General features: G+C 36.1%; 1 protein-coding gene across 1 annotated transcript in view; it reads left to right on the forward strand.

Annotated features, from left to right (window-relative positions):
• Window positions 1-16,940, forward strand: part of WDPCP (WD repeat containing planar cell polarity effector) — a 500,366-nt gene that overhangs the window by 161,340 nt on the left and 322,086 nt on the right. Inside the window, exon 9 of the mRNA XM_011987298.1 lies at window positions 2,989-3,180. Within this exon, the coding sequence (XP_011842688.1) occupies window positions 2,989-3,180 (192 nt within the window). The remainder of the gene's footprint in view (window positions 1-2,988; window positions 3,181-16,940) is intronic.

Raw genomic sequence — 16,940 nt, forward strand, 5'->3', positions numbered from 1 at the left:
TTCATGTGTTAGTATCTCTCCCTTCACTAACTCCAGGTAATTTGTTTCCTTCCTGTATCAGGGGCTTTACATCTGTTAAGGCAGAATTCTTATTTTAAGTGATGTGTTTAAGTTTTGCCACATTACATTTTAACTGCTGGGAAGGCATATTCTCTGCTAGGATGAGTATCTAATACATTTTCCAGGCTGTTTCAGTTCAAGGCCTCTTTTCAGCAATGACTTGTGTTTGCAAGATTGATCCAACCTCTGTGATGTGGATTTGAGACAGTTCACTGTTCACTGGGAACAGAGCTGATACACAGCTTCCTTAAAAAAGATGCACACTTATGCCATACCTGGAGCATCTACAGCAAGAGCAAAGAGTTTGAGAAGCTAGTCTGTAGCTTGAAATGTGTGTGTGTTTTTGGCAAACTAGTATTTAACCTAACCCTTTGCCCTTTGGGATTATTACTTATGAATGAGGTGGTGGTAGTGTGGGAGGATTTAGTTTTATTTAGTAGAAACATTTATTCTGAAAAAAAGATTTTTAATGTAGAATAAAATAAATGAGTTTTTCATTGTGGTAATAAACTACCATCTAGTTTTGTTTGCCAGCTTTGCGAAACTTCTGTAAAACCTTAATATAGATTTTTTAAAACTGGAAATTGGTACTACTTATTATATGTGGTTAGCCAAAACAAAAATAGTATTAGCATTCTTAAAAGGATGTTAGTTCTAGAACGGCTAACTCCAGATTTACTTGAAATACTGTTTACTTACTAAAATTGATCGGTCTTTAAAATGCACCAGTGTGTGCATTAACTCAAACCATTTAAAGTAACTGTATATAAAATTTTGAATGACTAGTTTCTTTATCTTAGGTGTGATAGCTTGATAAAATCTTCTCAACTGGAGAGTAGTAGCTACCTGAGAACAGAGAGAAACTGTAAAGATGTCATCTTTTCTTGTGAAAAGATGTGGAAAACAGATCTAGCATTTGGGTCCTTAAACCTTAAGTAAGGAAATTACTTACTTGCTTATTTGAATATGCCTTTGGATTTAGGAAAATAGGAACATTGGCACTCCATGTCATTTCTATACATTAGAGAAGTAATCTGTTTCCCTTCTGAAAGCTCATTAATTTCATTTCCTGGTTTAATATTTTAAAAATATATTTTTAATATTTAGTCAAATCTGCTATTTGTCCATTGGAAGGATATTTTAAGAAATTTGTTTATTTTACGTTCCCTCTTGGTCATCATGACAGAATATTGATAATATTAAACTCATAGGAAACATGAAATTTCCTAACATTTCATAACATAATGATTTGCATTATGTGACAACTGAAAATGTCAGTCACTCATTGTAACTCAATTTCGTCATCTAGAAATTCATAGGTAACATACTTATGCGGCAAATCAGACGTCAAAATAATGTATATGTATTTTTAAGTACTTAGCAATTTCATTGTGGTATTTCTCTCAAATAAGAAGACTTAAAACAATGATATTGAGAGCTTATATATAAGAAATTATACTTAATAGCATAAAGTACATCTGTGTTGTCTGTCATTGCCCATTTGGATTTTAAAACAAGGAAGTGGTATAGAGTATTGTACTTTTGCTTTTCTTTACAGCTGTACCATAGTTTAATTCTTTCAGATTGACATAATTTTGGCAAAGAAAATTGCAGGGTAAACATCCTTAAACTATTGACCTTTAACAAGTTTTCCTGTCTACATCTGAAAAATCCGATTCAATTTATTTAACAGTGAAGGGACACTGCGAGGAGTTAAATGTTTACCATGAGAGAACAACACTGGTAATTACTTTGATTTCAGTTCCTTTTGATGTGCATTCAGAGGATGAAGAGGTCAATAATATTATGGCCATGCAAATAGAAAAGGGTTCCTTTTGACCATCTTGAAAAAAAATAGCAGAGGATTATTAAAGCATTAACCTTGGTTTTAATGGCCTTGGTTGAGTGGTGAGATCACAATTTGGATGAGCCTGATTATTTACTAAATACAATACATAAATGCAACGGGTTCTTAACACCCATTGCACTCTGGCATTATCGCATTACTGCCATCCTTTGTTGCCTTGCAGACAGGAATATGAAAGCAATCTGTCATGTAGTGAGACTGGCTCCAGAAGCATTTCTCTGATAAGAAGACCCCCTGCCCTTTGCTAGTGTCTGGTCCAGTAGGCTTAGCCATGCGCTTAATCCCCAGAAAGTGGTTCGATTATTGCTGACCAGCAATGGCAAGATAGTTTTTTTTTTTTCTTCCAAGCTATCAACCTTCCATTAATTCCTTAAGCAGAAATACGGTGCAATCTATATTTCCTTGGCATGTGTCACACAGATGGTGCCGTGCTTATGTTTTCAAATAACCATGTTCCAAAATAACATAGTTTGAATAATAAATTATACAAATCCTGCCTAAGAAAGAGAAGCATAATTCTCAGAAGCTGCATAAACTTTTATGCATGATGCTATGGCTTATCCCTTTTATGCAGAATATATGTGTATACGTCGCATATATTCTTTAAAGAGATATTTGCCTCAAGTTGTTTTTCCTTTTTTTGTTGTCAGTCATTGTTAACATGTTATGTCTTAAACAGTAGTGAGACACTCTTGGTCAGCAGTACTGAACTTGTCATTTTATACAGCTGGTCCTAAATCCTATGTGTAGGTCGATGCTGTCAAGCAACCATGACTGTACATTTTGGTATTGATTGGAATTGCTACATTCAATTCCTTCCTAACTCACATTTCTTCTCTTCCTTCCTTTGCTAAAAATGGGGAGAATTTTGAACATATGTCTTTTTTATACATGTGTCAGAAGAATTTGGTAAATTCTGACACCTTCTTAAGCACATGTTTAACATGCATATTTATTTGCATGTAACTACATTTCCAGATGCTTTAATTTTTGTAATACTTGAGGATTTTGCATCTTTTAAAGAAACGTTTCATGTATGCTTTTTTTTTCTTAATCATTAGATTTTCTATTATGAAATACCTGGCCCAATAAACAAGACAACAGAGCGACATCTAGCTATCAACTATGTTCATGATAGAGTTGTTTGCTGGTGGCCACTGGTCAATGATGATGCTTGGCCTTGGGCCCCCATTTCTTCTGAAAAGGACAGAGCCAATCTACTCCTCCTGGGTTATGCTCAAGGAAGACTAGAGGTAAATCTAAAACAAATATGTACATTTTAATAAAGTGTAAATAAAATAGGATTATTAGATTTTCTGTTCTGAAATAAATGTGAATTATTTTTTACCTATAATTTGTTTTTTCAAATATTCAGAAAAGGAAATTACGTATGAAATGAGATCCTAAAAAGTATCGTATCTAGAAGATACCCAGACAATTCCAGGGCTGGCTAGAATAGTATAGTAATTAAGAGTCTAGGCTTCCAGGTTCAAATGCTAGCTCTGCCACTATGTAACTTCCTGTCCTTGACCAAGTTACTAATTTGTATGTGCTATAGTTTCATTATTTGAAAAATATGGTTAGTGATGATAAATGAGTTAATACATGCATTTAGAGCAATATCAATATATAGTAAGCCCTGATTCACTGTTCACTATTATGACTCTTGTTATTATCATTATTAGTTCTATTATTACTGTTTACTCATGATATCATGCCTGTGAAAGCTTTTGTTACCAATTACTCTCTTCAAACCTCTGTCAATTAATGAACATTAGTTAAATGCCTATACTGTGTAAGTCCCTGTTGTGCCAGACCACATTTGGGGCAAGGATATTTAAGGAAAGCTATAGATTATAAGGTCAGGACAGTATCCTCTCAATTCATGATAATGGTTTGATCATTCATTCATATATGTGAACCTATGTGTATTTTCAGTTTGTACTAGTACTTTGGTTACAAAATTCTCTGTTTTTGTTGTATTATAACTGTAAAAAACAAGCTCCCTCTCCCCCACTTTCTTATGTAGGTAAAATAGTATGTTCCTGTATTTGCCTCTAAATCAATTATGTTTTAGACTTTTAAGGAGTACTTCCCAGAGTCAGCATTTGAGATAAGATGAATAAGTTTAAGTTTTCTCTATCCCTACCTACCTCTCCTGGTTTTATAAACTTTCAGGCTGTCTTTTTAAGACTGAAGAGTCCTAAAATTTGATGTGTAATATATATGTATGTATGTATATACGTCTTCTGTAAAAATCCTCTTAATCACCTATAGATTTTTTAGTTTCCTTTTTCTGGAACTTTTCTAATTCTGTTACAGTGACTAAAATCACTTGTAGTATCGGTGTGGATTTTATGAGGCTAAATAAGTGCTCTATTCCTACTCACTTCCTGTTCATGACCAATATTTTCTTGATCTTGAGCTCAGAAGTTCATTGAGTAAAAGACTTTGTTAAAATGACTTAATGTAATTAAGCTAATTAGAATTCAATTAAATGGGTGTCTTATAATAAAAGTAAAAATAATTAAATTAGCTTTTAGTTATATATTTTACAAATTACCTTTCTTTGAAATGAGTCCTTATATGAAATTAGGACTGCCCTAAAAGGATATACATAGTCTACATACCTCATTGCCTGGTGTCATCTAGATCGTGGACTTTGGAGTTGAACAAACTTGGGGTTGCCTGTTCGTTGCACCATATACTAACTATGTCACCTTAATCAAGTTTACTACCTCTAAACTTCTGCCTGCTTCTAGCTAATTCTGTGTTCCGTGGCTGAGTAGATCACCTACCCTATCTGACTTTAGTTTTCTTACTTTTAAAACAATAGATTTAATTCAGATAGGTCACTTCTAGGTCTTTTACAGCTCTAAAAAGTGCTTCTATGGATCCTGAAGCACAGATCTGATTTAGACATTGCCTGCCCAAAATTCTTCTGTAGATGCTAAAACCAAACTCAGCTTCAGCACTAAAAAACCTACCCTGATTGCCCTTGGCCTACCTTTCCAGTGTTGTTTCCTTCCATGTCTTAGTCAAATGAATTTACTTGCTGACTCATTATTTCCTACCTCTGCATGTGCACATTAATGGTATTTCTACTTGAAATAGCCATATCATTTAGCAATTACTGAGCATGACCATGGGGTAGGCACTGTATTTCATACTAGGGGATATGAATAAGAAACTATCCCTGCCTTCAAGGATCTTAGTGTCTGCCAGTAAGAGACAAATATGAAAATGTGTAAGTGCATTAAAGTGTTAATGATGCTGTGGGTAGAGTATGTGTAAGCTATAGTAAGACCCAATGAAAAGTGGTGGTCGATTCTACTTAGATATTAAGTAGGGAAAATTGAAGAGGCTTCCCAATGTGCTTCAATATGAGCTTGGCACACAGTTTTACTTTTTTTTATTATCCTTTCTTATCTAACCTTTCTAGAGTTGATATCAAAGTTTTACTAGCTCTGTGGAACAATCTGGCTAGCTTTTTCCTTTTCTCCTCTCTGCAACAGTACCAAAAGGAATTGATACTTGAAAGTTTGGTAAAACTTACCTGTAAAATTTCCTGGGTGTGATGTCTTTCAAGGAGGGTAGATTTTTTTCATTATTGATTCCATTTTTAAAGGGTTTTTTTTCTTTTGTTTCCATAATTGGTGTTTCTAGAAAATTATTCATTTTATGTATTTGAATATTTTTTCATAAAGTTGTATGCAAATTTGTACATGATTCTTTATTCACCACTGATTGTATAATTCCCTCCCTTTTGATCTTATTAAGATATATAATTCATTTTTTGTCAAGAGCTTTTGTTTTAGGAATTGGCCCTTTCAGTTATTCTATCTACTGGTAAAATTTGTAAAGATTTCTTTTTTACAGCTTCATGTGAAATTCATTATGCAAAAAGTATAATCTTGTAGAAGAAATGTCTAGGGCACTAATTGTTTTTCTTGTGTGTGCGTGAAGCCGTAATCTTTAAATATGAAGTAGAGAATTTTTTTTAGAATATCAGGAACCGAAAGTACCAGTTTATTAAAGTAGTATCCAGGCATATTCCTTTAATTTTTTTTTTTTTTCAGTAGCAGCCAAGGGACTTCTTGGACTAATCATCAGAATAAAGATAGAATATGCTCTTAAACCCTAAAATTCAAACTAAAAAATTAGCAGCCTTGTAGAGAAGAAATTTAATCAGTGGATCTATTGAACTATAGAATTTTAAAAAAACATTTATCATCTAGGTTCAATCAGAAAAGATAATAGCTTTTATTTGGACAATGGCAGGATCCTAGAGCAGTAGTTCCTAGCTTTGACAACACATTAAAATCACCTACGGGGCTTTTAAAAGAGGCCCACCCAGACCAGTTACATCAGAATCTCTGGAGGGGAGGGGAGTATCAGTATCTTTTATGGGTTCCCTAGGCGATTCTCATGTGCATCCAAGTTGAGAAACACTGCTATACGCAAACTTAAAAAAATGTTTCTGAGCCATCTTTTTTACATAACAGACCATGAAAAGGATAAAGCCCACATACTGAACCAAATGAGAGTTTTAACAGTAGATTCTAAGTAGAAAATTGGCTTACCAAGCAGCTAAAAACAAAACAAAATAAATAAATAAAAGAAACTCTGTGACTGAATTATGTGACTTTCAGAGGAGAAACATTTTAAAATTATTTTATGGATATTAGAAAACTGCTGGTCTAATTTCACACCACAGAACCCTAAGCAACAGTCCATTTTTTTTTTTTTTTTTTTTTTTTAAAAGATGAGTCTCGCTTTGTCTCCAGGCTGGATCTCAAGATCTTGGCTCGCTGCAATCTCTGCCTCCCAGGTTCAAGTGATTATCCTGCCTCAGCTTCCCAAGTAGCTGAGACTACAGGCACGCACCAACATGCCCAGCTAATTTTTGTATTTTTAGTAGAGGCAGGGTTTCAACATGTTGGCCAGGATGGTCTCGATCTCTTGACCTCGTGATCTGCCTGCCTCGGCCTCCCAAAGTGCTGAAATTACAGGTGTGAGCCACTGTGCCCAGCCCAACAGTGGCTTAATTAGAAGAACACAACAGAGAGAATTATGTAGTTTAAAAAAAACTTCTTTTGAAAAATATACAGTAAATAGTACAGAAAAAAATTTTTTATCAGTAAATTCATTTAAAATATTAATATATCTTAATGGTCTATATGTAGATTATCACATATAACATGGTAGTTGTTTTCATTTGAATTTCCACATATTCTTTTTGTTTTATTTTTCAACTTATTTTAGAATTGGGAGGTACTTGTGCAGGCTTGTTACAAAGGCATATTGCAGGTGGCTGTGGTTTGGGGTCTGATTGAAACCATCACCCAGGTACTGAGCATAGTACCCAGTAGGTAGTTTTTAGTCTTTGTCCTCCTCCCTCTCTCCCTGCTCTACTATTAGTCCTCACTGTATATTGTTCCCCTCTTTATGTCCGTGTATATAACCAGTGTTTAGCTCCCACTTATAAGTGAGAACTGTTGTGTTTACTTTTCTATCCCTGCATTAATTCACTTAGGATAATGGCCTCCAGCTGTATCCGTGTTGCTGCAAAGGACATACTTTCGTTCTTTTTTATGGCTGCATAGTATTTCATGGGGGGTGTGTGTGTGTGTATCACATTTTCTTTAGACAGTCCACCATTCGATGGGCACCTGGGTGGATTCCATGATTTTGCTACTGTGAATAGCACTGCAATGAATTTACAGGTGCATGTGTCCTTTTGGTAGAATGATTTATTTTCTTTTTGGTGTATACCCAGTAATAGGATGGCTGGGTCGAATGGTAGTTCAACTCTTAGTTCTTTGAGAAATTTCCAGACTGCACTCCACAGTGGCTGGACTAATTTACCTACCCACCAACAGTGTGTAAGTATCCCCTTTTTTCTGCAGCGTCACCAATTTCTGGTATTTTTTGACTTTTTAATGAAAGCCATTCTAACTGGTGTTAGATGGTATCTCATTTTGGTTTTGATTTCCATTTCTATGATAATTAGTGATTATGAGCATTCTTTCATATGTTTGTTGGTGATTTGTATGTCTTTTGAGAAATTCATTTCCTTTGCCTACTTTTTATAGAGGTTGTTTTTTGCTTTTTGATTTATGTTCCTTATAGATAGTAAGTATTAGACCTTTGTTGGATGCACAGTTTACAAATATTTTCTCTCATTCTGTGGGTTGTCTGTTTACTCTTTTTATAGTTTCTCTTGCTGTGTAGAAGCTCTTTAGTTTAATTAGGCCCCACTTAATTTGTGTTTTTCTTGCATTTGCTTTTGAGGACTTTACCATAAATTCTTTGCTAAGACTGATATTGAGAAGGGTATTTTCCTAGGTTTCCTTGTCGTATATTTATAGTTTGAGGTCTTACATTTAAGTTTTTAAAATGAATTAATTTTTGTTTAATTTAATTTAATCATGAATTAATTTTTGTTTATGCTGATAGGTAGAGTTCCAGTTTCATTCTTCTGCACATGAATAGCCAGCTATCCTAACACTATTTATTGAATAGAGAGTATTTTCCCCATTGCTTATTTTTGTCAAGTTTGTTGAAGATCAAGATGGTTGTAGGTGTGTGACTTTTTTTCTGGGTTCTCTATTCTGTTCCATCTCTAGGTTGCTTTGGGAATTATGGCCATTTTAACAAGAATGATTCTTCCAATTTCTGAGCATGAAATGTTTTTCCATGTATTTGTGTTGTCTCTGATTTCTTTCAACAGTATTTTGTAGTTCTTATTGCAGGTATCTTTTACCTCCCTAGTTAGCTATCTTCCTAGGCATTTTATTCTTTTTGTGGCTATTGTGAATCGGATTGCATTCTTGATTTGGACATTATTGGTGTAGAAAAATCTTGCGTGATTACCCTGGCAAGGACTTCCAGTACTATATTGAATAGGAATGGTGAGAGTGGGCATCCTTGTCTTGTCCCAGTTTTCAAGGAGAATGCTCCCAACTTTTGCTCCTTCAGTATGATATTGGCTGTGGGTTTGAAATAGATGGCTTTTATTATGTTGAGGTATGTTCCTTCGACACCTATTTTGTTGGGGGTTGTTAAAGGATGTTGGATTTTACTGGAAGCCTTTTCTGCATCTATTGAGATAATCGTGTGGTTTTTGTCTTTAGTTCTATTTATGTGATAAATCACATTTATTGATTTGTGTATGTTGAACCAACCTTGCATCCCATGGATAAAACCTACTTGATTGTGGTGAATTAACTTTTTGATGTGCTGCGGCTTTGGTTTGCTAGGGTTTTGTTAAATATTTTTACATCTATGTTCATCAGGGATATTGGCCTGAAGTTTTCTTTTTTGGTTGTGTCTCTGCCAGATTTTGGTATCGGAATGATGCTGGCTTCGTAGAATGAGTTAGGGAGGAGTCCCTCCTCCTCGATTTTTTTTTGGAATAGTTTCAGTAGGATTGGTACCAGTTCTTCTTTTTACGTCTGGTAGAATTCGGCTGTGAATCCATCTGGTCCAGGGCTCTTTTTGGTTGGTAGGATTTTTATTACTGATTCAATTTCGGAACTCATTATTGGTCTGTTCAGGTTTTCACTTTCTTCCTGGTTCAATCTTGGGGGAGTTGTGTGTTTCCAGGAATGTATCTATTTCCTATAGATTTTCTAAGTTTTGTGCATGGTGATGTTCATAATAGTCTCTAAGGATCTTTTGCATTCCTGTGGAATCAGTTGTAATGTCATCTTCGTCATTTCTGATTGTGCTTATTTGGATCTTCTTTCTGTCTTTGTTAATCTAGCTAGCACTCTATTAATCTTGTTTATTCTCTCAGAAAACAACTTTTGGTCTCATTGATCTTTTGTATGGATTTTTGTGTTTCAATTTTGTTTGGTTCTCTGATTTTGGCTATTTCTTTTCTACTGCTACCTTTGGGGTTCATTTGTTATTTTTTTCCTAGTTCCTTTAGGTGCAATGTTAGATTGTTAATTTGAGAGCTTTCTAACTTCTTGATGTAGCATTTACTGTGGTAAATTTTCCTCTTAACACTCCTTTCACCCAGAGATTTTGTATGTCTTGTCTCTGTTTTCATTAATTTTAAGAATTTTAAAATTTCTGCCTTAATTTCATTGTTTACTCAACAGTCATTCAGGAATAAGTTGTTTAATTTCCATGTAATGTTGTGGTTTTGGGAGAACTTTTGGTATTGATTTCTTATTTTTATTGCAATGTAGTCCAAGAGTATAGTTGGTATGATTTTGATGTTTTTAAATTTATCGAGACTTGCTCTATGGCCAAGGAGGTTGTCAGTTTTTGAGTGTGTCCCTTGTGCAGATGAGAAGAATGTATATTCTGTGATTATTGGGTGGAGTATTCTCTTATGTGTCTATCAGGTCCAATTGGTCAAGTGTCGCAATTTAGTCCAGAACTTCATTTTCAGTTTTCTGCCTTGATGATCTGTCACATGCTATCAGTGGGTTGTTGAAGTCTCTCTCTATTATTATGTGGCTAAGTCTTTCACATAGGTCAAGAAGAACTTGTTTTATGAATGTGGGTGCTCCAGTGTCGGGTACATATATACTTAGGATAGTTAGATCTTCTTGTTGAATTGAATCTTTTTTTATTATGTCATACCCTTCTTTATCCTCGACTATTGTTAAAGTCTGTTTTATCTGATGATGAGAATAGTGGCCCCTGCTCTTTTTTGATTTCTATTTGCATGATAGATCTTTCTCCATCCCTTAGTTTGAGCTTGTGGATGTTGTTAAATGTGAATTGCCTCTCTTAAAGACAATAGACACTTGGACCTTGTCTTATTCAACTTGCAACTCCATGACTTTTAAGTGGGATGTCAGGACCATTTACATTCAAAGTTAATACTGATATGTGAGATTTTGATGCTGTCATTGTGTTATTAGCTGGTTGTTTTGTAGATGATGTGTAGTTGCTTTATAGTATTTGTGGGCTATGTGCTTACTTGTGTTTTTGTGGTAGCAGGTATTGTTCTTTTGTTTCCATGTTTAGCACTCTCTTAAGGACCACTTGTAAGACTGGTGTACTGGTAATGAATTCCTTTAGCATTATCTGTTTGAAAAGGATTTTATTTCTTCTTCACTTATGAAGCTTAGTTTGGCGAGATATGAAATTCTTGGTTGGAATTTCTTTTCTTTAAAGATACTGAAAATAGGCCCTTTTTTTTTTTTTGAGACAGAGTCTCACTCTGTCACCTAGTTTGGAGGGCAGTGGTGTGATCTCGGCTGACTGCAACCTCCGCCTCCGGGTTCAAGCGATTCCCCTGCCTCAGCCTCCTGAGTAGCTGGGACCACAGGTGTGCACCACCATGCCCAGCTAATTTTTTTATTTTTTAGTAGAAACGGGGTTTCGTCATATTGGCCAGGCTGGTCTCGAACCCCTGACCTCATGATCTGTCTGCCTCGGCCTCCCAAGAGTGCTGGGATTACAGTCGTGAGCCACCATGTCCGGCCACCATTTTTGCCTTTTAAGTTTCTGCTGAGAGGTCTGCTGCTAGCCTGATGTAGTTCCCTTTTTAAGTGACCTGACCCTTCTGTGTAGCTCCCTTTAAGATTTTTTCTTTGAGGTTGACTTTGGGCAATCTGAAGAGTATGTGCCTTGGGGATGGTTGTCTTTTATAGTATCTTGCATGGGTTCTCTGTATTTCTTGAATTTGCATATCAGTCTCTCTAGGAAGATTGGGAATGTTTTCTTGGACTGTATTCTCAAATATGTTTTCCAAGTTGCTTACTTTCTCTTCTTCCCTTTCAGAAATGCCAGTGAGTCATAGGTTTGGTTTCTTTACATAATCCCATATTTTGCAGAGGTTTTACTCATTTTTAAAAATTATTTTAAAAATTTTTGTCTTACTGAGTTGATTTGAAGAACTGGTCTTTGAGTTCTGAGATTCCTTTCCTAGTTTAGTCTATTATGTTGTTAATGCTTCCAACTGTATTTTGAAATTCTTGTAGTGAATTTTTCAGTTTCAGAAGTTGAGTTTGGTTGTTTCTTAAAATGGCTATTTCATCTTTCTACTCTTGAATCATTTTACTGGATTCACTGCGTTCTGTTGGGTTTCAGCTTTCTGCTGAATCTTGATGAGCTTCATTGCCACCCAGATTCTGAATTCTATGTCTGCCATTTCTGTCGCTTCAATCTGGTAAAGAACCATTGCTAGGGAGCTAGTGCACTTGTTTGGAGGTAAGGGGACACTCTGACTTTTGAATCACCAAAGTTCTTATGCGGATCCTTTCTCATCTGAGCGGGCTGGTATTCTTTTGTGTTTTTGGATTTGCTGTCGTTGAATGGGGCTTTTTGTTTTTATATAATTTGTTTACCTTGAGCTTTTAACTGTGGTGCAAGTTGAGTATAGTCAATAGGCTTTGTTTCTGGATGCTTTCAGAAGGCCAAGCGTCTGCACAAGATCTTCATCTGTGGCTAGATTCTTGCCCTCCGTTTCACAAGCTATGTATACTGAAGTATTTTTGGTGGTGTAATTTAGGCTGCAATCCAGTAGATGGCGCTTAAGAGTAATGACTGGCAGATAAGTTCTTAGCCACGTGGCTCCTGTGTTTCAGCACATTCGCAGCATCTCTCTGTGGTGTAGGAGAAAGATAACCCTCTCACCAGATCCATTCCCGGGCCTTAGGGGATCCCCCTCTGATCACTCGCACCACGCTCAATACCTTTGTTAGGTGTTCTAGGCCTCAGACTTTCTTAGATAGGGGCTGTGGCTGGCAGGCTATACCCTTCCCAGATAACCCTGTGGAGGGAGGCATGCCCCAGGCCTACACCAGCCCACGAATACCCATGTTTCACTCTTCTGAGTGTTCTGAAAGTGGGAGCTCTTCCCCCGCTTACATGCTGGCCACAGATCTCAGCTTGGCTCTCCTGATCTGTGTGTTGTAACCCTGGGGGACTGGGACTGGGCCTGCAGCTTTGCTCTCTGGCCCCTGATTTGGGTGCCGGCCCTGCTGGGGCAGTCAGAGTGCTCCAAGGTCACCAGCAAAACACTCAGGCTGGGCAGTGGAAGCTGCGCTATGTACACAATCTTGCAAGAGTGGCCAAGCAGGGGCCTTGGAAGGGGCTGGTGGACAGAGAGGTGTGAAGAACAGTCATGCCTCAGTCCTATGAGAAAGACAGTCCTCTTCTCTCCTGGCTCAGTGGTCAATTGGGGATAGAACTACTTGGAGGAAAATGGAGAACCTATGACCACATTTTGCTGCAGCTGCCCCACTTGCAATAGCTGACGCACGCGCCCCCGACCCCTGCACCCCCACACACACCGCGCGCCTCCCTGGGCTCCATGCTGGCTGAATCTCTGTCTCTGCTTACACTCTAGGCAGATACCCCTGCCAATTCAAACGTGTACGGGGGTTGTGGGATCTCTTGTAGCTAGGATCCCAGAGGTAAGCGGCGAGAGAGCCGTTCCCCTGCCGTCACTTCACACACCCTTTCCTTAGGAGATGTTCAGGGCCAGGATCTAGTCCTGGTGCTCAGCAATCCCATGCAGGGTTCCTAGCTTCCTCTATCTTCAGCTTTGTGTCTGTATCCCTCTCTATTGAATGTCAGTGTTTTTTCTCTGAAGATCTGTTCCAAGTACCTTGGCTTACTCAATATTTTGGTCTCTCTTAGTGGTAGAGGTACGTCCTGGCTGTGTCTAGTTGGCCATCTGGTCCCTCATTAATCTCCACATACTTTTAATATTTCTTTTTGGAAAGCTATTACCATCCTCCTAGAACTAGCATTTTATTCATTTGCTTTGTCACATAATTCATTTGTCAACAAATACCTTTAGCTTGAACCAACTTTTATCAGTAATGTGAACCAGTATCAATCATGTGATGACAACCTATTCTGCCCTTACTTTAGTATCTAAGCAAGTACTTTAACTTTTCAGATGTGTAGACTTGATAATGCTTTCTGAGTATGGTGGTAGTTTCATGATCTCTTACTCAGAACAGGTCCTTGAATTTGTTTACCAAATTAACCAAAAATATATAAGCAGAGCTATTAAACCTTAAAATATGCTGTCATAAACATATTTTAAATATGGTAAAACATAACATCATGAAAACAATTTTCCCATAAGGAGAAAAAACTATTTTTCCAAGGATTTTTCAGGAGCAGTAACTGATGGGAAAGTAATAATGTAACCAACTATTAATGTAATTTGATACAGTAGGCATTCAGAAGGCATTTTAAATGCATCCAACTGAAAAGACAAAATACTTAAGAAACCTGTCTTCCCCCAAAATGCATATACTGTGTTAGCTTTCAACCAGTGACAAAGATATTCTGCTTTAGGGATGGCAATTTTTAAAGAAACCTCTTTATTATAAAATAAAGCACACATAAAACCACACAAAATAAATGCATAGTTTAATGAGCTATTACAAAGGAAACACTCTTGAAACCACCATCCAAGCGAGGAAATAGAACAGTGCAGGCACCCAGAAGTACCTCTACGTGCTCTGTCGTGATCTTAACCTCTTCCCTGTCCCCCAAAGTAACTACTATCATGACTTTTTATCACTTTCTTGTATACCCATGTAGCTTTTATCACCGAGTGTGCATCCCCAGAAACCACAGTTTAGTATTAGCCATTTAAGACATTTTAATGTATATCTTAAATCTCTTTTAATGTACAAGTCCCCCATCCATCCTTTCTTTTTCTATAAAATTTGTCTGTTGAAACTGTAGTGTCCCACAGTCTGGATTTTGTTGCTTGCATATTCATGTTTGGTTCAATATGTTTCTCTGTTATTTGAAAATTCCTCAAGTTACTAGTCAGTTTTGGCAAGACTATATGAGATGGTGTGTTTTTCGTCAGGAGGCACATAATTTCATATTTTCTCTCAGTTCTTTCTCTTTTTTGATGTTAGCAGCTATTTGATGTTCAATGCCTAGATCCATTAATTCATTAGGGTTGCAAAATGGTAATATAATTATATTATTTATTTTTCATTGATTACTTGGGATACTTTTATAAAGAGACACTTCTACTCAACTCCTATATGTTTCCCAATGGTTGTACTTATATAGGATAAACAGAACAAATGTCTGGTTATTTTCTGTTTACCAGTTTTTGAGATAATGAATTGATTCTTTAGTACTCTCTGAATGTGCCCTGTTAGTGTTTGTTTTTAAAATAGCATTATTAATTCATGAATTTTAATACATTTGATTTGATGGGGTCCTAAATTATAACTGTTATCCTTTGGAAGCTCAGATTCTCCCATCTTAGGCCAGTGGGAGGCTCTTCAGGTTGACTGTTCTTTTTGTATGGCCTCAGTAGTCTTGGGTAGCTTCTTTCTATCTGGTATGACAGTATATTCCTTGTTTATCTTGTATATTTTCTGCCCCACACCTGCAATTAGTCATTTCTCCAAGACAATGTGGTTTTCTTTTTAATGGAAAATGGTATTTTATGCCCAAGTCAGGGTGTTAGGGATATTAGGCTGTTGTTTTTGGGTTGGTCATTGTTTCTAGGTTTCTTCAGGAAACAGAGTTGGAGATTTTATATATATACATATTCATAACGAGTCCATGCCAATACTTACAACTCAGATTCAGGACTACAGAGTTTTTAGTTTAACTTCATCTGTATTACATTTATATCTCCTTCTTTCTGTATCAAAAGTCCTAGTTTGTAGGGACACAGGATAAATAAGAATGTCCTGTAATTTCTCACTTACTTTGACTCACAGTACACACTTAACAGTCTCAGGATAATCATGTTAATACTACCACTACATATAATGTTCTCTTTCTTTTAATCTTCATCTAGTTGTCCATGGGTTTTGGGTTTTGCCCTTTAGTTTAACTGTCTGTTTTATGTGGGGACTTACAGAAATTAAAAATCTGTGGTACTCCCCGTGACAGCTCTCCAGGATTAGAGATACCATGTTCATGGTCATGATGAACACCTTTAGTTTGAACCAAATTTTTGTGAAAGCTTAAGGCCTGTGTTTAGATTCACATTTTTGCATGTAGATGTCCAGTTGTTCCAGCACTATTTCTTTAAAAGACTATCCTTTCTCCATTGAACTGCCTTTGCTACTTTGTCAAATATCAGTTGATTATATTTGTGTGGGTCTATTTCTGGTCTTTCTATTCTGTCCCATTGATCTATTTGCCTGTTTTTAAAATGAAATAAAGTTTTTAATATATTGTGTTGACTGTTATGAATGTTGACTGTTACGACAAGTAGTTCTGTGGATTGGAGGATTTTATTAACATAAACATAATTTGTAACTTTCACATACCCAAAAATATGCATAAAGAAATGCTTTTACTTACTAGTAAATATGTGTGTTTTTCTAAACTTTTCTTTTTATGCTTGTAAAACATTTATATATTTATCCTGTATACAGATGACAGATTTCATTGAAAACTATTACAAATAAGAAGGGCATCCCTTTGAAAACAATTGCTGTTTTTTTGGTTTTAATTGATAATTTGAATAAGTAAAGATGTAGAGCAATAGGGAAGTCTCATTCACTATTATTGTAGAGTAAATTAGTAAACTCTAAGGCGAGCAATTTAGCAATAGGTAATATAATTGAAGGTGAGTATCCTACACTAAGAAAAACTGGCCCATGTGCACAAAGAGGCACGTACAATAGTGTTCATAGCATCATTGTAGTAGTAAAAATACATTAGAAACAACTTAAATGTCTACCAACAGGAAAATGAAAACATCTTGTGGTGAATTCAGAGGGTGGAATGCTCTACGGAGTTTAAATGACTGAACTAGGGCTATGTGATCATGTGAAATCTGAAAAGAATAAGTTGAGTAAAAAGAAATTACAGTATGACAAAATACAGTAACATTTGCATAAAATTTTAAAACATTCAGGATAATGCTATAACACATTGTTCTTGATTGATGATGAAGTAGTAGTATACATAGGATTAAATACCAAATTCATAATAGTGTTGCATCTGGGGAAGGAGGCAAGGGAACGGGATTTGGCAGGCCTTAAATTTATCTATGACATTCTTTCTTTCTTTTTTCTTTTTTTTTTTTTTT

This window comes from Mandrillus leucophaeus, unplaced genomic scaffold, assembly GCF_000951045.1.
Source record: "Mandrillus leucophaeus isolate KB7577 unplaced genomic scaffold, Mleu.le_1.0 Scaffold307, whole genome shotgun sequence".
NCBI lineage: Eukaryota > Metazoa > Chordata > Mammalia > Primates > Cercopithecidae > Mandrillus > Mandrillus leucophaeus.